This window comes from Megascapheus bottae, chromosome 26, assembly GCF_031878675.1.
Source record: "Megascapheus bottae isolate mThoBot1 chromosome 26, mThoBot2.hap1, whole genome shotgun sequence".
Lineage (NCBI taxonomy): Eukaryota > Metazoa > Chordata > Mammalia > Rodentia > Geomyidae > Megascapheus > Megascapheus bottae.
In genome coordinates, this window is record NC_143534.1 from 12,452,380 (window position 1) to 12,465,620 (window position 13,241).

General features: G+C 39.0%; 1 protein-coding gene across 1 annotated transcript in view; it reads right to left on the reverse strand.

Annotated features, from left to right (window-relative positions):
* Cubn (cubilin) overlaps positions 1-13,241 on the reverse strand; it is a 199,807-nt gene that overhangs the window by 38,668 nt on the left and 147,898 nt on the right. The window contains exons 51-56 of the mRNA XM_090318958.1: positions 12,150-12,321; positions 10,173-10,379; positions 7,144-7,293; positions 5,023-5,144; positions 3,708-3,933; positions 1,891-2,078 (exon numbers count right to left, since the gene is read on the reverse strand). Of these exons, the coding sequence (XP_090175084.1) occupies positions 1,891-2,078; positions 3,708-3,933; positions 5,023-5,144; positions 7,144-7,293; positions 10,173-10,379; positions 12,150-12,321 (1,065 nt within the window). The remainder of the gene's footprint in view (positions 1-1,890; positions 2,079-3,707; positions 3,934-5,022; positions 5,145-7,143; positions 7,294-10,172; positions 10,380-12,149; positions 12,322-13,241) is intronic.

Sequence of the window (13,241 nt, forward strand, 5' to 3'; positions counted from 1 at the left end):
TTACAGGGTTGACATCATTTAACTTTCTTGTTCACTCTTTGTTATTGCTATGATGAAATTTATTATGCCCTGTACATTTTATTTATTATATTAGTAAAGTCTGAATTATACTTGAGTGTTGTATTTTTAAGAGAGTGTCACCCTGCTTAGGCGTGATCTGTGATTGTGCATATTTTAGAGCACGCTGTGATTTCCATGGCTCTCCATGGTTGTTAGAATCACTTGGGCCCGCCTGGTTTCATGTGACACTGGCAGGGTTCACACAAATCTTGCTGTTGTTATCGGAGGAGGTGGAAGGTGCTTTACCTGGTTGGGCCTCTGGGTTTCTAAACGGAAGTCCCATAATATTGAGGAGGGGTGGACCATCTCTGGCATAAGGGCACAAAGAGCATTCTTGGATCTTTGCCTGCTCTACGCATCTGCCCTGGTGGAAAGGCAAGTCTCTGGCTCACTGGCAGGCAGGAGCCTCTCACCTTAGATCTCATTCTATTTCTAGGTACCTTCACTGGTTCTTCTCAACCAGGCAACATCTGGCAGAAGCAGAAGTCTCAAGACCAGTAGAAGACAGAACATTTCCTCTGGCATTTATCCTTGGAAGTTTCCCAGTGATCCCATTTGTTACTACTGTTTGGCTTGTGTGATGTTGTCAGTAAGATTTCCAGTGAGTCCAGAGGAGGGATGAGCTTGAGTCATTTCTCAGATTCTACTTTTCCAACTGGAGAAGTTGTGGGGCTTCACTTAAGTCTGTATACGTAAAATTGATTTCAGGAGTAATGTGCTCACTTATGTGAAAAGTAATTTGGAAAAGTGTGTGTTAAATGCATTTTATTATGTATAGATTATATATTAAGTATCGATTTTTTGCTAAAAGGAGAACCATAGGTTGATAAGATATAAAACATAATTTGAGAGATGATATGAAATAATAACGTTGACTGTAAAATAAAATAAAAACTACTTCTACTCATTAGGTGACTTGATATTCCTGCTTCTGAGAGCTATTTCTGTCATTATATCAGATACTTCTGTATTAAACAGCCCTCATAAAGTATGAATATGTTTTCATTTTCTGGTTGAATAATTTGGAGCCCAAGTGTTTAATTAGCTCATAAAACAACATGCAGATGGTGCGAATAGAAAACGTAAATGGATTTCAGGCTAGTGTGACCTTAAGATCAGTGGTCTTCCCACTAAAAGGCAAAGGCTTCTAGAGACAAAACACATAAAATGAAACTAGCATAGCAGAACAGATCAGATAATCCAATCACAGCCATATCCGTGGAAAGCATAAATCCGGAACATTAGAACCTTCATCTGCATGTGGGTCTCTCGTGGTTGCTTCATCCTGCAGGCTTTGAAAGGCCCAGGCAAGATTCAATTCTCTCTCCAACCTTCTCTAATTTTTGTAAGCATATGTTAAATTTTTGTCTGCGATGGTGCCTTCTATTTAAAATTATTTTTTCCTATAGGATGAGCAAAAGAAAAGAAAAGGAGAAGGGAAGAGGAGAGAGGGCAAGAGGGGAAGGGAGAAAGGAGGAGGGAAGAGGAAGGAAGTAGAGGGAAGTGGGGGAGAAGAGGAGGAGAGGGGAGGGGAGGGGAGGGATGGAAGGGAAGAAAAAGGAGGGGAAATATAGCCTTTCCTCCTTAATTTCTGCAGAAAAAAAGAATCATTAATGATCATGAGAATTTTAATAAGGTGAGAGAATATCTCCCCAATTTAGATATTTTTCTTATCTCCAAGTGGAGCTGTCTCCCTTTTGCATCCAAAAAAATCTAAGCAGTGAAGCTATTCCTTTCTTGCTTTGAGAACCAACTCTGAATGCTTTGCAGCCCCATGTTTATGTTCCCAAGGCTCTGCTTGCCTCCAGTAAAGTAAACACGTGCACTAACCTTCAGGAAGCTGTGACTGCATTGTGCATCTGAGCTGGGGATTCGGAAGTTGCTGTCAAAGTGGATCTCCCAGTGTTTACTCTCATGGGTAATGGCTGTCCAGGAACACTGGCTGTTCTGGGGGAAGTTCTGAGGCCAGTGTGGTGATTTCATTGTGCCACTCTCCGAATGGATTATGCCACCACAACCTGAATTGTTCAGGGATGCAGAGAGAACACAACACACGTAAGATACATGAGTGGAAGGGAAACTCCAGCCCCTCATACTTTATTATACCTCTGCTGAGAACACTTAATTCTTACTATGGAGAGGAGAAACTTCCTCATGTCTTCATACCACTGCAATGTTTTATCTCTTCTAGAGGTGAAGGAGCACTTAACATTCTAGCAATACAAGTTCTGCATTTTAGTACCATTAACGCATGAGGATGTAACTCGAGCTCACTGGTAATGTCGCTGTAACTTACTACACTAGAGAAAATGATTTTGAATTGGAGGACATCGTTCCATTTAGCCCCCACACCCATTCATATTGAAACTGACTGATGGGATAACAAGGAGTCAGAGGAAATTGAAGGAAGAAAAACCTAGAATTGTATTTGTACTCTCAAACAACTCAGGGCGTTCTCGAAATCATTTCCATTGACACAAGGGGCCTATCTAAAACTCCTTTGTGACTTCAACAGCAACAGTAGATGAAGGGCAAATGTCTGACATGTGCTACAGGTATCTTCATCATAACTGGCTCTACCAAGAACAATTGTCCTATATCCTATTTAGGATTGACTGAAATCCTAAATACAGTATCTAATACAACTCCTTTTATTTTTTAGAAGATTTACAAAGTTTCATTTTTTTTTTGGCCACAAAGCATACTTTTTCAAATCATAGGTTTGCACCGGAGTGCCCACAAACCACAGCAGTTGTTCTAAAGCAGAAACTTCATCTTGTCATCTATAAGAACCCAGTAGCTCTCTCTCTATTAATCAAAGGAAAACATATAAACTGAGGATTCTTATGATGTGAGTAACTGGTTTTCTTGTCTTTACCTCCCTCAGCATTCTGACTCTAAGTTCTGAAAATTTTAAACTGCTTGGGAAACAAACATCCATTTAAATTACTTAAGATTCCTTAGTTAGAAATCCCTTGACGGGCCATACCTTTGATCTACAAAAAAAAAAAATAAGCTATGAGGTAGTAAAATCAAAAATTTCAGGAGCAACTGTGTATGTCCAAATCCAATTACCAATTATAAGCTATATGTCGTGGGCAAATTATCACACCATTTATCCAGTTTCTACAGATAGATCGATCGACCGATCAATGGTTAGATAGATACTGTGTTATTCTTTGCCAGTTGCTATATAGGATGACATATGTGACTGTCCAGAACTAGATCTATCAGAGTAGGCCCAATATATGTGTACACTCAGCCACTCACGTCAGCTTCCCATCAATGGACTAACCAATTGCAGATCAGAAGTATTAGAAGAAAAAGGCATCTGCATAGAACATGTTCAGATATTTTCTTGCCATTTTATTACCTACACAAACACCCTAACAACTATTTCCATAGCACTTAATTGTGTTAGTTATTGTTAAGGAAGCTGCAAGTGAGTTTGTATAGCCATGAAGATGCACATGATTCAGCACAGTGACCACGCCATCTTATGAAGAGCCTTGGACATCTGTCTGCAGACCTGGGTACCTGCTGGCTTCCTGGAACTAATTCCACTTGGATACCAAGGAATGACAATTTAAATTAGTTAAGAAAATGCACAACTGACCAAAAACAAGTGCAGAGAAGGTTTCTGTTACCTAATGTTTCTGTGCTCCAAGTAGCATAGAATCCACCACCGTCCACGGAGTGGTCAGAGTTAAAAATCACCACAAGCTGGTTGGAACCAGAGTGTATGGTTCCAGGACCAGAGGTTCCACAGTACTGGCCTATGATGGGTGACAGAGGAGAGCCACCATTCCTGACAGTGACGGAATCCCAGGCACAGTGTGAATGGCCCTCAATATCAAAGTCACTAAAGGTAAGCTGCAAAAAAGAAAAGAAATCATGATGTACCAGAAAGTCTTCCATGAGTGTCTCTACCTTGAGGCTGGAGTCCTTTCAAGTCTCTTGTCTTAGATCACATGCTTTGCATTCCTGTCTCTTCTTTTATATTTTTTTGGGGGGTGGGGTGGCTCATGGGCTTGAACTCAGGGCCTAAGCACTGTCTCTGTGCTCTTTTGCTTAAGGCTAGTGTCCTGCCACTTGCAGCCACAGTTCCATTTCCAGGTTTGGAGCTGGTTCATTGGAAGTAAGTCTCATGAGGACTTTTATGCCTAGGATGGCTTTGAACCATGATCCTCGGTTGTCAACCTCCTGAGTAGCTAGGATACGGCATGAGCCATCACTACCAGGTTTCCTATCTCTTCTTTAATTCCCCTTTCCCTACCACTCTTTCCTTATTAAGGATCTCTCTCTCTCTGTGTCTCTCTGTCTGTCTGTCTCTCTCTCTCTCTGCCTCTCTGTGTCTCTCTGTGTCTCTCTGTCTCTCTCTCTTTCTCTCCCCATCCTTTCCTCCCTCCCTCTTTCCCTCCCTCCCTCCCTCTTCCACAATTTGAACTCAAGGTCTCATGATTGCTTGGCTTGTTGGCTTGCTCAGCTGGTGTTCAGCTAGTGTGTACCATCTGTCTTTTTGCTGTTTGTTTGTTGACTGGAATCTGATAAACCATTCCTGCCTGGGCTGGCTTTGTGTGAACCACGATCCCTTGGCTCTCATCTCTTCATTGGCTAGGATTATAGGTAGGCTGAGCCACCAGTTCCTGGACTGAAGGTTCTTGTAAGCATTTACTGAAGGGATGTGGTTCTAGGCCTTGAGGTCATTTGGAGAGCATCAGCAGTGTATTTGTCCAAAACAGGAGCTCATGCCACAACTGGGAAGAGATCTCTCTCCTACAAGCCGGATTGTTTTCTACATACACTGAGCTTGAGTTGCATTTCTCATTAGTTGATGTTTCCTTGTCCTCTGCTGGGAGACTCGTAGATTGAGGATGATCAAATCTACTCTGATCCCTTGGCCACGGGAAGGACTGTTACTTCCCTGGTCTTAGAAGTGTTTTACCAAGAACAGGAACTCACAATGATGGTGTGGCCCTGAGGGGCTTCCAGGAGCCAGGCGCAGTGGGAGGAGTTCTTGTAGGGCCCTGGGTAGTTTGGGCTTGTGATTACCCCACTCTCACCAGTTTGGATCCCGCCACAATCTGAAATTAGATGAGTAATTCTCTAAATAGGATACAATATAGTCATCATACTTTATGATAAATACAGTAAATGAAATAAAGACAATAAAGGAACCCCAGACAAGTAAATGAACCAAGACAAAGTTTGGTGGAAGAATAGGCCAAAACCCCAGACTCTGTTCATGACAGAACAACATAGGAAATACAGCCTTGGGGTTAGTATAATGGAGAAGGAACACATTTTTAAATTGATTAATTATTTAATGAATTAATGTATCAGTCTTGGGGCTTGAACTCAGGGTGTGGGCACTGTCCTTAGGCACTTTTTGCTCAAGGCTAGTGCTCTGCCACTTGAACCACAGCACCACTTCTGGCCTTTTCTGAGTATGTGGTACCAAAGAATCGAACCCAGGGCTTCATACCTGCTAGGCAAGCACTAGGCTACACTCTAAGGCCCCAAGGAACACATTTTATAAATGAGAGTAAATGAACTAGAGACAAAGTAAGTAACATTGCCTTTCTTGAAAAAAAAAAAAGTAGGCCACGAAAATACAGGTAAGCTTGACAAAATTATCAGTTCTATAATTAAATACTTGCCATTTGATTATGAGCTTGTATTGCTTTAAATTTTCATTAGCATATTAAGTTGAAAAGATGATATACTTCTAAAGGATTGACAAGGTCTGAGGCTTATTTCAAATGCTATTGCTTTGAATCCTGACTGAAAAAACAGAATCAACTGGCAGGAAGGTTATGCGTATAAATTACAATCAATTTCACTCCTTCCTTGGGGCATAACATGAAGAAATGCTAGATTAAAAACAAAACAAAACAAAATAGCAGGGCACTGGTGGCTCAGGCCTACAATCCCAGCTACTCAGTAGGTGGAGATCTGAAGATCAAGGTTTAAGTCTGTGACATTCTTATCTCCAATGAACCACTATGAAACCAGAAGTGGCACTGTGGCTCAAGCAGTAGAGTACTAGCCTTCAGCTGATGAGTTCAGCGACAGTGCCCAGGCCCAGACTTCAAGCCCCATGACCAAAAAAAAAAAAAAAAGTTAGACTTTATACACTAAGAACTGAAGAGACTTTCCCTACTCTGATACAGGGGTTTTTGAAACATAAGAGCAATCAACTTACTTAACAATGAAATGTCATAAACATGCATACAGAAGTCAGAAACATAATGTAGTCTTTCATTCCATTTCGTATTATGATGGCAATACTAGTCAGGGAAATAAGATGTAAAAAATTTAAAATAAAAACCTATAGTTTACTGAAGAAATGATTGTTTGCCTAGAATATTGGAGGCAAAACCCCTAAAACCAATAACAATATAGGAACTATCTAAAGTATCTCTTCTTTTTTTTTTTTTGCCAGTCCTGGGGCTTGAGCTCAGGGCCTGAGCACTGTCCTTGGACTTTCTCAAGGCTAGAGCTCTACCACTTGAGCCTCAGCACCACTTCTGGGTTTTATCTATGTATGTGGTACCAAGGAATCGAACCTGGGTCTTCGTGCATGCTAGGTAAGCACTCTACCACTAGGCCAAACTCCTGGCCTAAAGTATCTCTTCTTATTTTATTTATTTACTTTTTGCCAGTCCTAGGGCTTGAACTCTGGGCTTGGGCACTGACTTTGAAAACTTTTGCTCTAGGGTAGCACTCTACCACTTGAGTCACAGCACCATGTCTTGCTTTTTCTGTGATTAATTGGAGATAAGAATTATCTTCCCGGGCTGGCTTAGAACCTCGAGGCTCATATCCATGTCTCCTGAGTAGCTAGGATTACTGATCTGAGCCACCAGCACCTGGCTTCTAAAGTATCTTGTTCTATAGAGAAAATTATTATCCAGTATAACATTATTAACTTGAAAAAAAAAATCTCATTGATGTAAGCAACAAAACCATAGCAACATAGAAGCAAAACTAACAAAATACATGGTCATATCTTATAAAAGACATAAATGATCAACTATTATTTGATTGCCAGAGATGGAGACCTTAATTGTTGAGCCTTACCTGTAAAAACATACGTCAAGTGGAATCCAGAACGCTCATGATATTCACTGGTGAAAAATTGTAACCACACTTTAGGATTAGGTATAACCATTGGAAATACAGGGACGGAGGGGCCACAAAATTGTTCTATGAGAGGCCCATCAGCATCGCCTGGATAAAATAATAACCAAAGTACACTGTTTATAATCTTTAGAGAAATGTATTTAAATGAATTTACTAGAAACAAATAAGAATAAGTACTCCAATTATTCATTGATGCACATGTAATTTCATATACAATAGTGTTCATTGCACCTTTGTCAGCTGCAAAACAACAAATTCCTCCACTGGAAGCAAACAAAACAAAACCTTGCAGCTTGGGCATGGACAGATCTCAACCATAGATTCCTGTTTATTCTAGTTAGTGTTTACATAATTGTTTTAGCATATATAAATAGAAATTAAAATGTTTACTTTCTATTTATTCTTTGAGGCAGATTCTCATGATGTAGTCCAGGCTATCCCTTAACTCATAATCCTTCTGTTTCCATCTCCAGAGAAAAAGGAATAGAGAGTGTATCAACATATTCATTTGCAATTAACTTAAACACTCTTTGGAAATATTTTAAGGAGTAAGACATGTAATACTAGAATGGGCCTATAAATCTAAAAGTAAACACACTGGGTGATAAAAGAAAAAAATCGCTGGGACATGATAAATTATAAAGGTGTCTAGGCATTCATATAGAGTGAGAGCAAAGCGGATGTTCCTGGGAGAGGATCACTTAGGCACAATAGTAATATGCATCTGACCGTATAAATGGATACTTATTGAAATGAATGCACTCCAGGAAGTGGAAACAAGAGTGCTTTGTCGGTTTTTTTTTTCCTTTATTGCTATTTCTGTTTTCCTTTCCTTTTCTGGAATTTGTTCATTTATCTGTCTTTGGAAGGGTAAAGGAAGGCAGAGCAATGCCAGGACAAAGGGTGAATAAATAGAGCGGTGTTTACTCAATGCACACTATATTTGAAAATGAATTATTCTTTGGGGCTCATTTCAATATGCATCATTTTATATAGCCAAATGCACATGGCTATTGAACTATTATGGTACTCTGCTGGGAATATCTTACACTTTTCTAGTTATACAAATAAGGGAAACCAACAACAAAGCCAATGTTTCTATGGGTCTTGGTTTGCTTTGATTAATATAATATACTGAACTTAATGTGGAGGAAGGGAGTTGGGGTGGGGGTAATGGGAGAAAATAAGGGAGGGAATAACACTGCTCAAAAAGAACTGTACTCATTGCCTTATTTAGATAACTGTAACCCCTCTGTACATCATCTTTACTCTAAAAATTTTTTAAAAGAAAATGAAGTATTCAATTTGTGTGTGGTGATGTAGGGAAAACCTGGGAGAGAACAAGGGAAAGTATGACATGGTTCAAAAAGAAATTTACTCTATCTGACTGTAACCACTCTGCATACCACCTTTACATTAATAATCTTTAAAAAGATGAAAGAGGAGAAAAAGAAATAATTTCTGTAAGTATTATAACAGGGTATTTCTATAAATTGAATTTTTGTATATGCTTATGCATCTGTTATTTTAAATAAATACTATTATTATATTTTGCTTGTTTAAAGTTCATCAAATATGGAATAACACTGGCAAGAAATGTAATATAAATATTGATAAAACATCCTCAGTGTGGAAGTAAAAAATGCCTGAAATTTTAACAATTTCTTCCTGAAATCCAATCAACTGAAATGAACAGAATATTCAGCCCTCAAACAAAAAACTGTCAGGTTTGAACTCTGTGTTTTATGAAGATTACTTTTCAAGGAAATTTGACTAACATTTATAGACTAGCTTGGGAGTTCACATTTATCTGCTCCCTATTTATTCTGTCAGCTGAACATCACTGCCCTTATAAATCAATGAGATGGAGTATTATTGTGTCTTCAAATCAGAAGGAATAAAGAGATGATTGCATTTAACTGACTGAAGTTTAATATATAGTTGTTTTTCTGCTGGATTCTTTAAGCCAGTGGTTTTGAACCCGGTTGAAATGGGGAGCTTTTACTGGAATTTCATGGAGAACATTGCCAAACTACAACATGCCTTGCTCTTGTCTCAGCTCATCGTCTCACAACCAGGAAAGTAGTTCTGTCTTACATGTTATCCAAGATGGCTACCAGTGATTTTGACAGCTAACCAAGAAAATCTCTGCCAAGGGATTTAGCTACTTTCGACCTTCTCTCAATGTTTGTAACAAAGTGGATCAAAGCAAATCTGAGACAATACAGATTATCTATAGTATTATTTTCCTCTTTTATTTACTTATTAACTAAGAACGTGTTTAATAATAGGAGTAAGCTAATGAATAAAATACACTTTGGTTCTGGGGAAAGGAAAGTGAAATGGATTTATTTTCATGAATATAGAGTTGTTTCCTTTAGTTGGGTTCTATTTTTAATTTTGTTTTTTTGGTAGTACTGAGTTTGGAACACATGACCTTATTTATGCATCTAAAGCAGACACTTGAGTCATGATTCCAGCCCTTTTTACTTTGGTTATTTTTGAGATGGGAATGGAGTAAGTGAAGGATCAAACTCTCCTCTTTATGGTTCCCAGAACTTTTGAGATAGATTCTCACTTTATGCCCAGGCTTGCACATGGATTACAATCTTCCTTTTCTGTTCCCACAGTAGTAGGAATGATGGAGATAGCCCCACATCCAGCTTCTTCAGGTGAGATGAGGTCCCATAAACTCCCACTCTCAGCTTTCCACATAGCTGGGATGGCAGGCAAAGGCCACTGTACCCAGCTATTGGTTGAGTGGCTAAAATTCCAGGTGTGAGCCATAATACTCAGTTCTTAATCCTTTTTGTAAATCATGAAGAAGAGAACAAAGTTCACTACCTTGGGAATAACTGTTGGCTTTTTTTTTTTTTTTAATCTTAGGCACCTATAGCAGACATTGGCCATCTGCAGGCAGATGGAGAATATTACAAGTAAATGGCATGTTTTTTGGTTGAACTCACCCAGTCGAAACTCAAGGGCATCAGATACACAGTTCTGATGTCTGTCCAGGAAAAAATAGTCAACCTGGATGTAAATGGATGAATTCTCCAGTTTTGGATTGCTGATGGTCCATTCGCAGTTGAGGTTCTTTGGGTACTTAGTGAATGTACGAAAACCAGGCCAAGTAACATTTCCTCCAAGGACATTTGAAACAGATCCACCACACACTAAGACAACAGAGAAATTAATAGTAAGAGTTGTGTCATAAAGAGACAGTACCAACAATCGAGGGATTGCAAGTAACATAACAATGTCATCAACCATCTTATTATTATTTCCTTGCTTGTGTGCATGTTTTTGCCACATAGAAGATTAAACTTAGGGCCTCACATTTCTACATATCCTCATCCCTTTTGATTTTTATGTTGGTTTTTCAGATAGAGTCTCACATTAACTTTACTAGGGCAATGATCTTCCTGTCACTGCCTTCTAAGTAGCTGGAATAAAAGTAGATATCACCTTGCCCAGGCGTTGGCTGGTTTTTCTGGATGCCATCAGGACTGTAGACACAATGTTTGCAAATTATGGGAGAAATTACTGTGTGTTTAATGAAAGAAAACTAGGCAAAAAGGAAAGAAAAAAAAATCAATGATCCACTAATGGAGTGAGTGGTGGTTGTTTGTTTCTTTGTTTTGGCCAGTCCTAGGGCTTGAACTCAGGGTGTCCTAGGGCTTGAACTCAGGGCGTGGGCACTGTGCTTGAGCTTTCTCAAAGCTAGCTAGCAATCTAGCACTTAAGCCACAGCACCACTTCTGGCCTTTTCTATGTATGTTGGTACTGAGAAATTGAACCCCAGACTTTTTGCATGCTACACAAGCACTCTACCACTAGGCCACACTCCCAGCGCTAATTGGTATTCTTCTAGAAAGGAGTTGCAGGCTCACACTGGGAAATAAGTGGGTTTTAAAATTTTCCTTGCTGTTTGAGAGTGCATGGCTAGAGTTGAGCTGTGTGTTAGTATCCCCAAAACTTTGGCTTTTTGTCCATTTAATATTTAATTTAGAGAAACACTCAAATATACTGGAGGCTGGTACCTCAGTGGCATCTGATTTGAAGTTGCTACTTGATCCAAAATGTGATTGTATCGAATAGATAATACAACTCTTGAGTAACAACAAATTTGGCCCTTTGAATTTGTGAATGAATGCCTTTTAGGCCAAACAAAGTAAGTTTTAAAAATAAATTCACTTCCACTTCTCCTAAACTTACAAACCTTTAGATAGCAAGACCAACTCAAATACTAGGAGAGTATTTACAGTCAAGGCCACATTTGGCTTAATTTTGAAAGTCTATTTTATTTTTTTGTTGTTGTTTTGTTTTTTTTGCCAGTCCTGGGCTTGAGCTCAGGGGCTGAGCACTGTCCTTGGACTTTCTCAAGGCTAGAGCTCTACCACTTGAGCCTCAGCACCATTTCCGGCTTTCTTCTATGTATGTGGTACCAAGGAATCGAACCCAGGTCTTTGTGCATGCTAGGCAAGCACGCTACCACTAGGCCAAACTCCCAGCCAGAAACAGTCTATTTTAAAGGCAGACACTTCATTTATTTCCACCAGAAATATGCATGTGGATGAATTACTAAAACAAAAATACAATGTGTCTGTCTCCAAGAAAAGTAGTTACTTTCAGAGACTAAGTTACCTTTCAAGATGGTCTCTTCAACCAAGGATTGGAAACAATCCTAATTGCAGTTTTACATAGAACTGTGCTAGAAGTTCACTTCATGGCATTTTGTAATGAAAAGGCTTATAATTCATAAGCCATGTGTTGTTTCTAAAATGATAATTTTATTCCCTGGGCAGAGTGGACTTATTTCTGCCTGTATCTTTTTTCCTGTGTTGAGGAATAATGTGGTACAGGGAAGGGAATGTTGGAGCCTCTGCAGTTGTTGAGTCTGTGAGGCATGAGTAACAGAAGTAAACTGCAACATCCAACATTACCTGCAGCTTCACTAGATGTGTAGGAAGCTGAAAAGCCTCCATTTGACCGCGTTCCATCGGTGAAATACACGACTTTCATTGTGTTCCCTGAAGACTTGAACTCGGTGCTTGTGTTCACACGGCTGCACAGCTTCTCCAGCTGAGGTGAGTTACTTCGAATGCCGTTGTACACCTGTTGGAGAAATAATTGGACCTTCAGATATGCAGCCCATATGCCTCAAAATTTCCTAGGAGGTGATAGTCTCAGCTCAGATCTGCCTTCTTCTATGGGAACCCCGTGTGAACATGAAATGGTGATTAGCCACTCTTCCTGGGAGCACGAGTAGTATCCATCCTAGCACCACAGCCTGGGTATATGTTTTTATAAAATGATCTCAGGATCTGTGAAAGTCATGTAGAAATGTCTTCCTACCACACAGTGATTAAGGAAAAGTAGTTGTATAGTTTGCAAATGGAAATCGCACTTAGTGTGTGAATTAGATGTGCCCTCATGCTTCCCCCTATGGTTCACAGAATTCATGGCAAGCAGATTTAATAACAATGTCTCAGGACCTTCGGTATTCAGAGTTAAGGCATAAATGTTACCCTTTGGTGATTTTAAGTATACAATAATTCAAATATTTTTAAATACCTTGAAAACTAATTTTAAAAAGTCGATCTTAATATAAGGTTATTTCCTAATTACTTATAGATTCAAAGCTTAAACTTCCCTTCTTGATTGTTAAAAGGATCATTATTGATTTCAAAATATTAAATATTAACTGTAGCTATTTGCATAGCTATAATAATTGGCAAAGTAGAAAACCCTAAGTGAATATTTTATTATGTCTGTTTTTCAAAGGGTAAATAGAAATGAGAAATAAAACAATAATCCACTAATTGAGTGATGGTTGGTATTCTTCTAAAAAAGGTTTTCCTGGCTCACAATTAGAAATAAGACTCACACTCTGATAACAAAATCCTATGCAGAAGGGGAATATGCTATATTACAAAACATGCAAGCTTTCCTTTTCTATATTAAACTTTTTTAGGCTTCTTGTTTAAAATGTACTCTGGCTTCCAGAACTGGATGAAAAAAGTGTCTGTCATTTA